This window comes from Lagopus leucura, unplaced genomic scaffold (genome assembly GCF_019238085.1).
Source record: "Lagopus leucura isolate 7727_CA_CO unplaced genomic scaffold, USGS_WTPT01 Super-Scaffold_100009, whole genome shotgun sequence".
NCBI classification, from domain to species: domain Eukaryota; kingdom Metazoa; phylum Chordata; class Aves; order Galliformes; family Phasianidae; genus Lagopus; species Lagopus leucura.
Genome location: NW_024962266.1, coordinates 6661821 through 6679397, shown reverse-complemented (window position 1 = coordinate 6679397; position 17577 = coordinate 6661821). Strand labels below are relative to the sequence as shown.

General features: G+C 40.0%; 1 protein-coding gene across 2 annotated transcripts; it reads right to left on the bottom strand.

Annotated features, from left to right (window-relative positions):
* Window positions 1–79: 79 nt before the first annotated feature.
* LOC122181398 (regulator of G-protein signaling 18-like) lies at window positions 80–9324 on the bottom strand. Of its 2 annotated transcripts, none has more exons than XM_042873860.1 (5): window positions 8993–9324; window positions 8206–8307; window positions 5328–5392; window positions 3135–3301; window positions 80–893 (listed from the first exon to the last, which is right to left on the bottom strand). In XM_042873860.1, exons 1-5 carry the CDS (start codon window positions 9109–9111, stop codon window positions 636–638), a joined length of 711 nt encoding a protein of 236 aa, XP_042729794.1. In that variant the 5' UTR covers window positions 9112–9324; the 3' UTR covers window positions 80–635. The 2 variants fall into 2 exon arrangements, with proteins under 2 accessions (XP_042729794.1, XP_042729795.1); XM_042873861.1 differs by having other exon boundaries at window positions 5328–5389; window positions 8993–9323.
* Between the last annotated feature and the right edge of the window lie 8253 nt (window positions 9325–17577).

Below are 17577 nucleotides of genomic sequence, written 5' to 3'. Positions count from 1 at the left end.
TACAGCATAGTTTAAATATAAAGAAAAGATGTACAAGAAGACTATATAATATATCCCTATAAAAATTAAATAGGCGTTCTTATCATCCTCTTGAAATATGCAATAGCTAAATTTTAATTATGCAGTAGCTGTAGTTAAAATCCATATAATTTTTACATTTCACCTAACTAATGTTCCCATGTGTTCTGCAGTATGAGTAAGTACTACAAATATTCCATTCTTAGTGTAGGAAATACTACAAAAAAAAAAAAAATCATGTGCAAAGGTTAGCTATACAGATTCAAACTGTGACAAAACTGTCTTACGATACAGGCTCAGAATACATGATGGGTGTTATCAAATAGCGTTTTAGACAACATTTTTGTCAGAAACTCTGATTCTTCTTTCTAATATGATAACAGCTCCTGCTTGAGTTACAAAAAAAAATACTGTACAAAAGCTTCACATGACACGTCTCAGCAATAAGTTGCCTGGTTGTCTACAGTAAATGGGATTACTCACTAGCAACAAAACTATGACCTGGTATGAATGCATGCAACTTTGCTTGCCACTTATTTACACCACCTAAGGATTTGTAATTTATAACACATGTACAATTTGCTTGCAGTGGCTAGAATTCATGAGGGCTGAGTTCCCTATTGCCAGATGGTAAAGTCTGGTCGCACACCCTGGAAATCATTGACAGTGAAGGACCGTGATCGTCTCCTAAGAGTGGGACGACCAGGATTTCTCCCCTTAACCAAATTCAAATAAAGATCAGATCTTAGGAAGCGTGGATAGCTGTCTTGCTCCATCAGCCTGTAGACTGTGTTTTGTGCTGCATCAAAGGTGGTAATGACGGGCTGCTCAATATTCTGACTTGTAACTTCTTTGGTTTTAAAGTCCAAATTCACCTGGAGAATGAGGAAAAGTGTACTTATTTAACGTGCATTAACACAATTCTTTCGTTGTCCGTAGCAAAGATATTGTACATTGGTGAAAGAGTTTTCTGATAAAAAGGACTTTCAATCCTGTATATTACTCAAGATTAAGGCCATAGAATTAGTGTATTCCTTTTCAGTTATGGCTGCCAGAAAGTCTACATAAATGTGTCACTGGTACACTGAAGAACTGATAAAATATCAGTTAAGATACAACCAACACATTTTGATGTGGTAGTATCTGATTGAAAGTAACTCACTATCAGCAATCTTGGAATAGTTGCTGCCGCCAAGTTTTGCATCACCAACCTAAGGCTGAACTCCTTCCTTTTTCATTTAAGAGACACGTAGAACTTTGTCTCGTTAGAATGCAGTAGTGTATATTAAAGATTTCTAGATGCTGTATGGGGTTTTGATGGCAGGAGGGTGAGAAAATTCTAAGAATTAAAATATTAAAATAATTTTAGTGAGTTTCTGGAGGCTTTAGAGATGTGGAAAGCACATCAAAATGATCATTTATTCCATGCACTGGTGCATTCTTCCTGGGAAGATCTCACACAGAAATCATAGAATCATAGAGTCATAGAATGGCTTGGGTTGGAAGAGACCTCAAGGATCACCAAGCTCCAACTCCTCTGCTGCAGGCAGGGCGGCCAGCCACCATATCCAATACTAGATTAGGCTACCCAGGGCCCCATCATTAGGTTACTCTTGGTCAAAGTATGACTTCCATGCTCTGTCCCCTCCCCAGCTTTCTTCCTGCTCACCCTTTTGTTTGTCAGTCTCAAGGCATGACAATATCAGGGCTCAATGTCCTACCATAATTGCTCACAGATTATTTAGCAATGGTAAGTTCCGGCTCAAATAATTAGAGAATCTTAGAATGGCTCGGGTTGGAAGGGAGCTTAAAGATCATCCAGTTCCAACACCCTGCCATGAGCATGGCTGCCAACCACTAGACCAAATTATGGGTTTTTCTTTTTAAGTAAGGTCCACCCACTGAGATGTTGCAGGAAAAGGAGTAAAAAAGGCTGTAAGTTTTGAAAGTGGCACTAGTAAGCCAGGCCCCTGTCAAAGGTGGATCTGAATGTTATATATAGTCTGTGAGAATTATGGGTGGAGATTGCACCATTTTGTAATCCTTCTCTTAAAATAAGAATTACACTTATTTCACCTTTGTTACAGGGAAGTAGCTGTTGGAGTTTAACTTCTGCTCTTCTAGCAAGTTTAAAAAAAAATACAAGGGAAAGGGAGAATTGGCAAGTGCCATATTTCTGTTCAACCTTGACAGAATTAGAGGAAAATGTAAGTCCAGAATACCTACTGAGGAGGCTGAGCTTGATTTCAGTAAGAGCTCATCATCTCCTTCCCAAGTAGGCAAAAAGAAAAAAAAAATAAAGTGTTCTTTTTGCTCATTTACAGTATGATTCCTTCATAACACATTTCAGAAAAATGAAGAATTGTAAATATTCAGACTTTTTGCACTACTATAGTAATAAAAAAAGCCCTTCATGTTAATTAGTACTGACATAGCAACTTGTTTTTATCTGTGTGCTGTCAGTAACATAGCAAGAACGCTCAGCCAGAGCTTTGAGGATGGAGAACATTAATCATGAAAAATCTTTGCTTAGAACATTATCACTATCATTTAAGGAATATGTTTAATTTAGTAAATTCTTCTAGCCTCTTTCAGTCTTTTGGCTTATTTAAAACAAAAGCTTCTGGGTCTGTAATCATTTGACAAATAGTTTAAGAGAATGGGAGAATTATTCTGTTGTTCTGGAAGCAGCATTGACTACAGACAGATAATACTTCTTCAAAAATGCTAGCTGATATGTTTCATGGCAGCATTAACATTTATCATTGCTATTTTTCACTAGATTAACTGTGTGTGTATGTATATGTGCATATATATCCTGGCTTTATAGACCAACAGGAATCTTTGATTCCCGTGATCTAATATTCAAACTCAGAGTTGTATACTTAGAAGAGCAATATGCAGTGGGTTTTGCAAGGAGCCTGGAGATGAATAAACTAAGCAATTACTTCCAGGCTTCCTTCCAAAGCTTTGACATGTAAGATACAGTCTCCTTAAGTCAGTGACAGCACAATTAATGGTTGTTACTGTTTCTGGACACACACTTCTTAAAAGCAGATTTCATCAGATGCAGTTGTGGAAAACACTGTGTACGCTGAAGAATGTTTTTACTGTACCTCTTTTGGAGCATCTTTCCGTATGAACGTTTCATAAATGGTCTTAGCTTTTGGGAAAAGTTCGTTTGTAGTTTTACTCTTCTTGTAATCCTCACAAGCTATCCAGAACTCAATGTTCTCCTCACTGAACTCCGTTTTCAGAAATCTTGTGAAGGCATCCAACCCATCTACAGAAGGGAATATTGAATTGTGTTAAATGAATATATATATATATTCATATCTCCTTATCAGACAGTTAATATCTTCAGGCAGTCTAAGCAAAGTCACAAAACGGGTTGTGCTCCCTTTAAATTACATTGCATCACAGATCATTATTTTAAATTGCATAAAGGCTTTAAAATAAGTGCATGCTGTAACTCCCATGACAGAATTCTCATTATTGATTACCAAGACCTTAAGAATGTATAAATGGAAGCAATCAAATCATCTGTATGTATCTGGAAGTGATGGAATTTGCTAAATATCAGATTGAATTAGGTTAACCCAAATGCAATGAGAATGTCTGCCCACTGCAGCTGGATTATATGTGCGTCCCTCCAGAATGGAAGGATGATGACATATGTGCATTTGATATCTATGTAAGCAATGGGCCATTTCAAATAATGGCCATCTTGGATCCTATTACTGTTTTAGGAACAAACTGCACCAAAACTGACAAATTCTTTTCTTAGGTCCATTGAACATGTTTTCATTTTTAAGATTTTGGTCTTGCAGTCAGGAATATTTGAACAAAATTTGAATGAAAGTGATGTAATAAATCTTTGTCATAGCCATTGTGAAGAGTCAGTCCTTTGGCCAAATGTTACCTCCTATAGCTCTTATTATTTGTAAAGCAAATGATTGTTGCCTTGGTACACTTTGTATATTCAGTGCTGAATCAATCATTGATTCTCAAGAGTTTAAAACCACTGAGATTGTGGCTCTGGATGGATTTATCTGTATGAAAGGGAGTACTAAGGATGTGGGCCAGAAATGCTGCTCCTAAGCTAGAGACTTGATATCCCCAAACTTTTTAGATCTTCTGTAGTCCATTTAAATATCTTTTATTTTCCCAGAGTTAACAGAAGACTAAAATAATCTAGCTCCAATGTAACAATCAACATTTAAACCAACATTGAAAGGATGATTTGGCTAAACTTCTTATATGAAAATCAATACATTCCACTAAGAGCAATGTTTCCAAAATGATCAGTTCACTCAAGTTCTGGTCTTCAAGCAAAGTCCCAATGCCAGTAAGTTGTTGACTAAGTTCAGAATGAAACTTGCAGACAATATACAAAGATATAGTATTATTTTCACGCAAACTCGGACTTTTTTTTGCTATTTTTATCTTGGATAAAAAATTTGCTATTTTATCTTGGATTAGAACTGAGAAGCATTTTCTCTCAAGTTCTCCTCTATAAGAACTTGTATAACTATAAGCTTATTTCAATATTATCTCTATGTTACACATGGCTAGTTATCCCTAATAGAAAAATAATGGCTATAAAATGTTTAAGAACAAAGAGGCTGTCACTTCATGAAAGATGAACTAAGGATACTGATGATAATACAAAAAAAAAATTAGCCTTTATCATACAAGCTGTATAATAAGACTGGACAGGAACAACAAGATACTGGGCAGAGGCCAAATGATGGATGAGACTGCCAGCAGATTTCTAACCATTTTTTAAGACTGCCATTTGGGATTTCTATGGTAATACAGCAGTTATCTCATCTGAACATAGCTCTTCTTTTTGACAATACTGAAAAATGTAGTCTAGAAAAGATAAGATAGCCTTCTGCTAATGTGAGTGAATGATGTTCTAAATAATTGATGAGCATGCCACTATTATAATGGATTTTTCCAAGAGTCTGATTAGAATTCATACAGCAGAAAAGCATTTTATTCATTACAGAACAATTTAATTACCTTTGGCTGCCTTTTACTAGTTACTGCAGAAACTCTTCACTTCCTATCACTTTGTCCAATAAAATACCAAGCTTAGAAGTTATTTTCAACTACTTTCAGTAGATGACAGCATGCTGTAGCCTAAGCACATGAGCAGAGCAGGAACACATGCTGCTATAAATGACCCAACGTACCTAATTTAGGTAACTGACAGATCTATTTAAGTGCACAACTGCGTTTTGTAATTTTCCATCAATTTTCCACCAGCACAGTCTTCAGGAAGAGAAGAAAAGAGTACTAACCTTTTTGGGAAAGCAGTTTGTCAAAAGATTCGCCCCATTTCATTGCTTCTTCAGGAGACACACTGCTTAAGAAACAAAATATGGTTTTGTGGAGCTGTGCATGCTGTGTATTCATCAAGTTATTTTGATATGCTATCAATTGCTATTATTGCTCTGGGCCATTTCACAAAGTGATAAGATTCTGTTGCCTTAGGAGCTCTATTACAGACTTGAGAAACATAGAGTGTAACTTTTTTTAACTCTTTCCTGAAGAGTTGCCTTTTTTTTTTTTACCTTTAAAAAATAAAAGATCGGAGCAGAGAATTTTTCTTCTAATGTTTATGTTGTGTTTCTGTGAGGAATCTTTGAGGAAATAGAGGTGATGCAGTATGGCAAAACTCACAAGGGAAGCAGGTCAGTCTCCTGGTTAGTTAGTAAAAATACTCTAGCAGAGATGTGGTTCTGATGCTGCATTACCACAGCCTATTTGTGATGAAGTACGGGAAGTTCAATAGGCTGTAGACGAAGCTGCAGTGGTACGGTTTAGCTGATAGTTTTCTAGGGTATAAGCACTTACAGTCTGGTTTGTTCACCACAAACATGTTTAAATGTCACGTTATTCTGAGGTGCTGCACTCAATTCACAAAACTCCACATATTCTTCATCATCTGTGCCAAGTTAGATGTATTTCTCAATTATTTCCAATATTCTGTCTTAGAGAAATATACAGGTAGGAAAAAAATATTCGTATTCTTCCAAATAAAAATTTGTTTTTGTGCTGTATCGGTTATCCCTATACATACACATACAGGAATTGGTACAAGGCTGGCATTAACTTTACCATGCTAGGCCTATGCTTTAGTTCTAAGTCTGAAGAATGAGTATTAACATTTAGAACCATTTTCATTTGGTGACATAGCATTGTACTCTGAGAGTGGGAATGTCCTCATTTAAGCAGCTTGTCCAGGATTAGTTGATAGTGGAGCTGAGAACCAGAAGAACTTGTTCTGCATTGAACACTTTTGGAAAAGATGCCTCTTTCCTGCCCCAGGCTCACATTTTTCTGCTGCCTGATTTACATAGCTTGGGTTCCCTTGGCAAAATCTGTAGTCACATGAATTTTAGACGAAGGGAAATTCCAATGACTATGAGAGGGAATTTAAGCCAGTAATGCTCTCAGTTTTGTGTAAAAAGTAAAAGGGGGATTTTTATTTTATACTTTTACAGGTGTCATGTGTCTCCTAGCTGAAGTCATTGCTTATAGGAATGAAATTCTTAGCTAGGGAGAGACAAACAGTTCTCAAGGCGTACAAATAATGGAGAACTGAAATGTGAAAAATGAACGTAGGCCAATAAAGCAGGGGAATTCTGGATTCAGGGAAAGCGAGACCTCACTCCCTCACAGAGTTTTTAATTATGGGAAGTACAAAGAGTGCAGTTCTCTGAACTGTGTGTGCTTGTACATCTGGGAATAATGGGTTACTGCAGCCACAGAAATGAATTTGGTAATGGTGAAAGATAAACCCTGGCAGCTTCAGAGCACATACACAGTCCAGTAGTGCACAAAATGCTGGAGAAGTTCTTTGCTGGAAGCTCCTAGTGTGATTTCTTCATTTTCTTTTAGAAAGAAGCAGCTTCACAGATCCCTAAGACATTGCCATACCAGGGAGTGCTGCCATAACAAAGAGAAACCAGAACCTGAGTGTGAAATACCCAGCAGTACTCAGCCACCTAAATAAGAATGAGCACTGAAAAGGTGTCGTCTGCCTACAGGTGGCATGGAGGCTGTGCTTTCTCCTTTTAGGTACAATCTTAGCACAGTTTTACGTGTCTGGAACTGAGGAACTGAAAAAGGTTGTTTGCAACACTCCTTTACCTTTGTTCATAGCTTCAAGATCTTTCAAGTGAACTGTAGAACCACTGAATTAAGCAGAGCAGCACAACAAAGAAAGTTGGGGGGAGTAGGGGGGAAGAGAGGTTGAGGGAAGCAATGAAATCCTCCCCTGGGAGCATGGAGAGGAAAGTCTTTCAGATCGTGAGTACTGCTATCATTTGGATAGCCACGATATTTATTTACACATATGAGACAGCATTCTGGTCAAAGCAGTAGATGTTGGCCCCTAAAGCAGTAATTGCTTGAACAACATTAACAAGACTTAAAAATGAGATAGGAATCTCTGATTGCGTTCTGCGATGGACAGAAAAGAGCTATTAATTTGTTAGGCCTTGGAGTTGCAGTACTTCTGCAGTACTTTTCACTCAAGACCTATCAGTGTAATTCTTCGTGTGAGATTCTGGTGTCCTGGTGAGGCCAAGAACTAAGTTGTCACTGAATTTAACGAAAATAGTATTTCACTCTACATCTTTATGGGAAATAGTGTCATAGGGACAATATTACAGCAGTGTTTAAACATCAGTACTTGAATTTGGGAGACAAGACAGTGTTTTGTCAATACTGCAATTATCAAGGAACTATATATCCAGTATTTGAGATGCATCCCGAATTCTTTGGAAAATCTGTTTTCTCAGGAGCTATATCATTTCCTTCTAAACAGTAATTTTTAACCTCCATTTCTGAGTAAATGCTTGCTAGAGACAACAAGTGGACTAAGAAAAATGCTGTTGGCATGAGTAAAGATTTTTATATATATGCACATGTGGGCTATAATCTGCTCTTAGTGGTGTGAAAACGCTACTGGTGAGTTCTTTTGTTCTATGCCAGATAATTCTACACTATTTGTATGCTTGAGTTAGATAGCCAACTTTAAATGAAACAGATTTTGAAAGTATTACTCTCTGCCAAGTCTGAATGCACACACGCATACACAGGAAATGTTCTGGGCCACATTGAAACTTCCTAGAAGAAATCCCTATCATCTCTGCCTTTTATAATGCCTACCTTGATGCTTTTGTCAAGTTTGTCGGTTTACCAAGATGTTCAGCTTCATGTAATTCCGATTTCTGCAGGAGAAGGCTCAGTCTGTTTCTCTTCTGCTTTGCTCTACAACAGAGTTCAAGTAGCTTTTAAATCAACTTTGTTAAAAGGTTTTTTTCCAGGCATTTCTTTGACTAATGTCTCTGCCTCTGCACCACAGGTCCACAAAGGTTCACTTACACTAGTATTTCTAACACTTCTCCTGTTTATATTATTCACATTAACGAATTTCTTTTTCAGATATTAACATGAATTGCATATGAAGCACTAGCAAACAGAAGTGGGAATCTTTTCTTTTTCAATGCGTTTTCCACGAATTTTGAAGGAGAAGGGTGAAATTTCATATTAGGAACATGAGCACAGTTCAAGAGCACGTGAAACAGTTGGTTCAGCATCTTCTACTTTTAATGTTCTGCAAAGAAAAAAGGAAGCAGTGCTTCCGCACACTTGCAGTCTTTACAAAGAATATTTTCCAGATCATACTTAGGGTTTAAAAAGCATTTTTCAGAACTTTGTGAAACCCGCCTTTCTTATTTACTTAGTTTATTTATTTGTTTTTTGTACCTAAAAACTATTTCCTTGATGAATGAATATTTCATGTCTACAATTCCCAGGCTTGCAGTTCACCAATTTTCACACACACTGGTCAAAACGAGAAAGATCTGCGCCCTAAATTCACACCCACGAGCTATGTTGGAAGAATCCTCTGAGTAAACAACACTCAAACTGTCAGCATGACCTTAAAACTTACCCGGGCTTGCTTGCTTTATTTGGCTCTTCTTTAACTGTTGATTTCATGACTTTGTAATAGGATTTATCCTTCGAAGCAGAAATGTTCAGTTGAGGGAACAAAAGAAGTGGGTTCTCCATCTTCTAACAAAGTGTCCCAATTTTACAGAACGCTTCTCTAAGTTCCTTACAGCGGTTTCATCTCTATACGCGGTGCATTCAGCAAGGCGTGTTCTCGGGCTGGGTTCCCCCAATTGGCTGTAGAACAGTTTCCAGAGCAGGTTGTGGGAAGGAGGAGGTTTGCCACCTTAGCTGTCAGTGCAGCTGCAGGCACACAGGACTTTAAGTAGAGTTCTGCTTTTACAGTCGTCATTTAAGGAAGTGAGATTACAACTTTGCAAAATGGCCGTTGCTCTTACGGACAAACGCAGCTTTTAGCAGAGCGACTCCTGGTTCTGTGCTCGTGGCACTCCACGTCCTGGAATAATTAGGAGATGCCACCATCTTCTCCCAAAAACGTGTAAAAAGTGCGTATAGCTCCTCTAAAATGAATTTCAGTGAGAATCACTTTGTAGTACAAAATGGATAACGTTACCCCTAAGCTCCTAGAAGAACTTCCAGCTGACCTTAAATTGCCTTCTGCAATCTCAGATGCCATATGCTGAACACAGTTAGCTCTACCTACAACCTGCTAACTGGAATCTCAGCATTTCTGAGGCTACAAGAGCCTGATGACGCAGTAGTTGATAAAATATTTTTGTAAGCAGAAATTTGGTGTTTTGCACCATTTTTCAGAAGTATTGAACACCTACTTCTAATTTCAAGCTTCTCCACTTACAGCTTCTCATTTATCTTTTGTATCTATGGCTTTATTTTCACTTACAGTCCCCCAGCCTGGATAAAAATTCTTTCAATACACAAACACACACACAGAGTGATTTCTTCTTATTTTGACACTGAATAACCAAAAATTTCTTACTCCAATTTGCATAACCTAAATGTGCTAATTTCTTAGGCTAATTGTCACAAATTAGCTCTTAATGTACAAGCTCGTTCTTGGTTAAATTTCTCATTCTAGTAGAATTTGTGTTGGAGATGCACAGGAATAATAAATTTACCAAAGAAACCACTGTTAGTTGAACAAGAGGTTGGAAAAGAGCAACTGGCATGATGGTCCCAGAGAAAGTCTCCTTGCTATAGCTGAGTGATACCGCAGTTCATTGAGTCTTCCTCTTCTTAACACCAGTGACTCACTCTGATAACTCAGATAAGATCCCTGGCCTTGAGGAGAAGGCATGACCTCAACCCCTTCCCACAGTGTTGGCTAGTTCTGTGCACTCACTGACATTCTGCTGAGTTCAGGTCCTACCATGGCCCCTTCCTTGTGGCTGCAGGGCTGAGGAGGAGGGGAAGTACTCAGAGTCCAAGGAATTAAAAAAAATTTTGCTGCTACTCCAAATTCCTGGAATATAACATCTCCCTCTCTATATGTATATACTGATTTTTTATTTTTATTTATTTATTTATTTTGAAAAAGGAACAGATAAAAAGTACTCCATATTACCTCTGACACACATTTTAAAATCAGACTGAATGGAAAATCTTCAGTGCAAAACTGCTTTTTGTAACCTGAGCACCTTTGAGAAGAAGGGCTATGGTTTTAAACATTTTCAGTTTCAGAGTAGGCTTATGTATCATATCCTGCCTATTGAGATTTCTTTAACCATAGCTTTCTTTAATAATATATTCTGCCTTTTACCAGTAAGTAAAAAATAAACAAAGAATGCATTATTTTATTTCACTGCTCCTTAACAGAGATGGTCATATGAAATCTTTGTTTTCAGCTTTTACAGCTCTGTAATGCTAAGTGCTGATCTGTCAGTGCATGCCTGAAAGCCTTGTCCAGTCCACTCTTACATGCCCCCAAAAGCAAACGATGTTTCTTGAAATAAGACTGTACCATGGTATGAAAGTGGTATCAGTCCAAATGCAGCATCTCCTGAGAATTCAGTTGGACATTTTGAAAGAAAATACAGAATCACTACAATCAATCTTTCTCTTTTTTTTTAAATTTTTCCATTTAAAGAAAGCTAATATTAAACCCTGTCCCTGAAGTAGCCAAATGACATTAAAGTCAGCCTGTGTTTTGTCAGCGATGGTGCTGGTGCTAATAAGCATCTCTGTTTTGCACTGCAGGCTGCAGTTGTTATAGCAACGGTATTAATGACCCTGTAAATGCTTCTGGGATGGTTTATATACTGCCAGATGATGAGCTAGAAAAGCGAGTACGTTATTTTAAGCCAGAAAAAACAGACCCGGAATATGATGTTGATGACATGACTTCAGCCTAAAAAGCTCTGAAGAAATTCAGGCTGAGAACTGATGTCTTAATTAGCAACCATTTTTCTGACCTCTGAAATATATTTGCAAAGCTTTCACAGATAATTGAATAGAATATGCATTTTCAGAAGTACCTTTACTTGACACAAACAGCAAAATTGACTAGATCACAAAGTGCAAGATGGGAAGCACTGATCTCTTTGGGCCTATTCCTCAGCTGAAATGTCTCTGCAAAGACTGCTGTCAGGGTTTGGTAGGGATCCAGCCCAGCTTATGATTAAGTCACGCTTGAGTTAGGTAGAACTTAGAACTGCTCTCTGTGAGAGAAATATTGACTGATAGTATTAGCTATAAAGACTTTGTATTATACACTGGATATATAATATTTTTTTTGTTTGTTTGTAAAGGTGAGCTCTGAATAATTCAGATTTTCATGTTAGCTGAAAACAAGTGAAGTCCTAACTGAGCTCAGCTGAGCACTGGGAGCTAGAGCACAACCAGAAGTGCTTCTTTCTAAGCGACATCTTTCTTCAAACATATTTTATTGCTAGCCTGGTATGTGTAAACCTTGCCACCTTCACATCCATGCTTGTGTTCCAGTATTGCCCAGGCTTCTCCAAAACCAAGTTCTGCCATCGTTCTTACTCAATCTTCTTCCACCAGCTGTATGCCCTCTGTGGGGTTAGGTTTATTTTCTGCTGAAGGGAAGTGATACCATCTCTATGCCAAGAAAAAAAAAGCAACAATGTCCTTACGGTCCTGTAAACAGTAAGCACAGCACAGATCTTCTCTGAAGGGCTGTGAAAACGTGCTTCCACATTTCTCCTTATTGCTATGGTATTTAAAGAATGGAAAATGAAAATTGCATGTTTTGGATGAATTAATATTTGAAAAATAATTCCGCGACTCCTCTGAAACACCTCAACTTTTATCACTCATCAATATTTATTGACTATCTGTTATTGGAAACTGTAATTGGAACTACAATTTAATAACGTTCTGATCCGATATATTGTTATTTTGAACCAATACCAGAGGGAAAGAACTTCATTGCACACCTCAAGTAGAGGAGCTTGCAGTTTGCTACTTCTGTGAATGTCTTCATTGGTGTGCCTAAAAGATTCATCACGATGTCGGAATTTGGCATGTGAGATACTTCTGAGTCAGTGGAAGAGAACCATTACATCTACGCATAGTTCACATTGCAAAACCTTTTGCTGCTGCTGTTTAAAAGGAAGGAAACACAATTGCATTGCTGTAGATATGCATCACAAACACAAACACAATGCTTTGCACGTGTGCGAAAGGAGTGTCCAAAGAATTTCGTAAGGCATCTGCGATGAAAAATCAAACTCGGTGCTGGCTTGGGAACCTCTGTCATTTCAGCACAACTTCTGCTGTGAAAAATGTTCTCATCTGCACTGTGCTAAATTTATTATTTCGTCTCTTGAAAGGTCAAAATAAGAAAGTGAGTCTGCAAAGTTCTCAGCAGCATTCATTTCCTGCCTGCCCCGTGGCTCTACGGCCTGCATCTCTGATTAGTTCTATTTACATAGTGCATACATCACTGTCACAATTAATCTGCAGGAAGCTGGTTTCCCAGCCGAACCGCTCCGTGTTTACAACTGGCTTTCCACAAGTGTATTGCAGTGACATCAGTGCTCATCAGAGAATCGTGTTTTAATTCTGGAAGCGCTCACCTTGGACGCTCTTACACATTTTAAAGTGTTTTCTTCCTGCTCTGTATCCACAGGAAATGTCGAAGGCGGGAATGTACTCTAAATCCTGCCCAAAGTATCTGACCGGAATTAGGTATTACTTACAGAAACCCAGATGGATTCTTGATGTGACAACCTTCTTGTTTTTTATTGGCCTATACTAGTGGTGCAAGTGATGGCATGTACTGGGCTGAGCATTTTCTGCTCCTTCTATGCAAGATGTGGGAAAACAGAATGAAGAAACTATGGTTTAGTAACCCTCTGCCACAAAGCAGTGAGCCCTGGTCCACAGAACATAAGTCATGAGATGAAATTCCCTACAGCAGACAAGGGAACAAAATCCTTTTTATCACACTTGAGCCCGCTGTCATTAAACTACTGTGTGGCTTAAGCACAGACATCAGGTGTTAGAGGTTAGCATGGAGTCATAGAATGGTTGGAGTTGGAAGGAGCCCTTGAAGGCCATCTGGCCCAACCCCTCTGCACTGAGCAGGGACATTCACAGCTTCATCAGTGCTCAGAGACCATCCAGCCTGACCTTGGCTGTCTGCAGGGACGGGGCCCCCACTCCTCTCTGAGCAACCTGTGCCAGTGATTTATTGGAAAAACCTTCTTCCTTATAATCAATCTAAATCTCACTGCTTTCCCAATCAGATGATTTGGGGATATCTCCAAGATACCTGCAGCACAGGTGGAACTACTAGGCCAGGCATTGTCCGTAACACAGAACTAATGAGGCTGTGAGGAACATTTCATATTTAAACAACAGAGAAGAGAGCTGCTGCAGGGCTGGGAGAACAGTCAAAATGGGTTCTTAAAATCATACCTTAGGTATTCAGAATGGAATGAGAAGGATGTTTAATTGCAAAGCCTCCCTTGATGGTTGCAGAGCTGCATTGTGTGCCCCATTTCTCAATATCAGTCCACACTGATACAGGCACGCAGACTTTTGCTTATTTAAAGCATGGCTAAGATTTTTGCAATACAAATTGTTTCTTCTTCCTAAAAGTGTGCTGTTCTGATGTCTGATTTAGCTGATGGTGCTAGGGTTTAAAAAGTAATATAGTGAATTGCTCACAGTATGTCGTAGTTATGAACAACCACTCTTCACCTTGTACTCTAGCAGCTGTATGTACTTAATGGATTCCCCATTTCCACCCTTGCTGTTGTGTCCATGGCAAATTACCTTACCACCTGGGCACTGCCTAGCTTCTAGCCCCTGTCATGGTGTGCTTCATTATTATCATAACTTTTCTGAACGTTGATCACACCATCCTGTTAGTTCAAAATTAATTTCTAAGCCCAATCCCCATCTGGTCCTGCCTGATGGTCCTGTATTTCTGTTGTCTGAATTTCCCTGCCACATCTAGAAAAACTGTAATTGCAAAAGTAAGTTTTGCAAAGATTGCAAAGAATGCGTCCTCAAAATGGAGGACATGTGATACTTTCAGTATGCACAGCAGGAAGCAAGCTATTCCAGCCTCTCAGTTGAGGAAAAACAGGTGATCGTTTCACAGTTTACCCTGTCAATTTGATAAACGTATTTAATAATTCTGCCATTTCTGGAGCCACCAAATCTAATAGAAATAATGTATCTGTTGCAAATTGGCCCAAATTGCCTGAGGATGAGAATTGTTAAGTCTAGAGCTCGTCTTTGTGGCATTTATGAAATAATTTCCATTCTAGTTCACAGTGGCTAAGCACTATTTTTGTAATTTGTAGCAAAGATCTGCAGACTGTTTTACTGCCTTTCCACGTGTGCCTTTCACATCCTAACTTTATACACTGTCACTGAGGCTAAGTAAGGCTTGAATTTTTAACAACTTTGCCTTCTGATGACCAGATTATCCCCAAAAGAAAGGTGAGAACAGCTGTATGGTCTCAGTGCCCACGATGCCCCGCAGGGAAGGGGCAGGCAGTGTAACAGCCACAGCTGTCCCCGTGCTCCCTCTGTTGGAACAACTCTGCCATGTCCTTTCTCCTTCAGAAAATGGACCCCAACAACCCTGTGTGGGTAACAGTGGTTTTGTTTGAGTCCAATTGCCCTGTGTGCAGTGTGAACCTCTGTGTGGCAGGCGCTTTCCTTCCTTTTATTTTGGTCTGGTGCTGGGCTTACCTGGTACATCCCATCAGAGGGTTTTTGTTGTGACAGCAGAAATACAGAGCAGTACACAAAAGACCTAAAATACTGCATTATTTAGTCTGGCGAATATTTTGCCAATGCACTCCAATGAGAGGAGCTGCTTTATTTCCAGGAAAGGCTGTGGGAGGAGGGCAGCAGGCCCAGGGATGGAGAGAGCCCCAAAGCCACCACATTATTTGATGGGCAGGAGCACGGTGCTGTGCTGCGTGCAGCCAAAGTCGAGCAGCCCCTTCTGCTGATTGAAAAGACCATGACAGCTCTGCTGGGCACTCCAGGTCCTAGCGTGCAGGCCCAACATGGCAGCCTGCATGGCTCTGCCCTAGGTGACAGCTCTCTCAAGACTCCATCTCTTGGTATTTCCTTGCTATGCAGTATTCCCGTGTTTCCTGATGTTATTGCCATGCTCAGAGCTCAGGAAAAATCATTAGTATTACAGAAACCTCCTGTCCCTGCTGAGAATTGACAGAGTGCTCTTTCATAACGCCTGTCCAGCCTGCACATTTTGCTTCTGATAATGCACCTCATTTGTTTTTTGTTTCTGCTGCTTTCATGGCAGGACTGTGCAGACGTGGCAAAACACACAGATTGCTCCTGATGTTTGTACCTGGGGTCATTTTCTAGAAACTGAGTGCGTGCAGGAACCTGCATAATCTCAGCTGCAAAAAACAGATGGGCTTTGAGCTGGGGTCCTTTTATGGCTACTGAAGAAACATGTGTCATTGCTTCATCTCTGTGATTGCTGTGCTGTGTTCATTTAGTGATGGTTATCTGAGCAGAGCTGAAAGCAAGGAGCCCTAACCCCATCCCTGGGGCAGAGCCAGGGCAGGCACTTCAAAGTAAAACACCAGGCTTGAGCCTGCAGCAAGTGGAGGAAAATCTTTTGCACACAGTTGAGCCTCTCTATAGTCTCTCAAGCTCCTGCAAAACACGCTTATTTTCAGGTAACTTCCTTATCTGAACCTCCCACTTATCATCAGTTTGGGGCAGTTAAGATTACGCCAGGTCTTGCTTTTGCTAATCATGAGCTGCTCACATTTTAGCATTGAAGCTGTAAAATGATACAAAACAGTGCAATCAAGGGAAATCTCATGTCTTTGGGACTGGCTGTCCCCAGGTTGTGCTCAGGAAGCTGTAGTTTGCATTAACCACCATCTTCTTAGGTAGGATAGGATACTCCCCCCTTTGCTACAACACTGCATGCTTCAGCAGGCCAGCTGGCACACTGTAAGGCTGCATGTGCTAGATGTGAAATGGTCCTATGGTATGTTTATCTTGACACAACCTGGCTCACACAGTCCTCTCTTCGATCAAGTTGCTGACAGACATGAGTCATACAAAACAAGTGGTCCTCCAGTGATCAAGGCTCGGAGCACAGTGTTTAATTGCAGCAGGATGCCACAGAGATAGCAGGAGCGAAGGGAAATGGTGTCATTTGATCTGATATTGGAAGAACAAGAAATAATGCTGTGGCCTTTGTGTGGTCTAATTAGTCGGGGAAATGGCACTGCTAATTGGACAAAGCTGGGTGTGGTGCTGTTACAGCTGTCTTGCTGGTATCCATGGAAAGGAATCTTTCCTGACCAAAATTAACAACCTCTCAGGCCTTCCCTAGCATGCTTGGTTGAAATTTCCTTTCAGTGGGACTTGACACCATCTGCTCCATAGAAAGGGTGCACAGCAAATGTTGAAGCTATCATTGCTTTGTGTTGGACTAGATGGGCCCTGGCTCCCTTACAGCCTTGGAGACTGTGACTCTGAACTCATTGCAGGGTTTGAGAAACTTCCCCAGCACAAACAAGTCATTGAGTTGTCTCCAGTGAGCCAGAAACTTGCAAAGCAATAAATGGCTCAAATCTCATTGATCCTTGTCTCAATCCAGCATAGCAACTTTGGGAATCATACCCTGGATTTCTCATCAGGCTGCACTGGGAGCTGCAGGTCCTTGGTAAGAGGGCTTGGGGGGAAGCACCTATCTTTGCCAGGGTCAGGTGCTACATCTGCTGCTGTATCTGAGCAATTGGCAGAGGTGCATGTTTCAGGGAGCAGCTACACAGAGACTGTGTTCTGTTCTTCTCGTCAAACAGAGATCGTGGAGAGTCATTTAGCTGAAGATGGGCAGAATCAAAATATGCAACGTTTACCAAAGCAGATGTTTTGAGGCATACCACCAGTGGGCAGTCTGCACCCGTTCTAGTGTCCTCCCAATTTCCAACCAGCAACTGCACCCAGAGAGGGAAAGTGTCCCCAGCTGCCACGGGAAAGCACGAGCTTTGCCTTGTTCTCCTGATCTCAGGTAGCAGCACGGTGGCCCATTGGTCACCAGCAGCAGAGTGGAGCCTGCTGGCCAGAGAGGAGCTGGCTCTGTTGGAAGGGAAAAGGTGAAAGAGCTTTGATTTATTTCCTGAG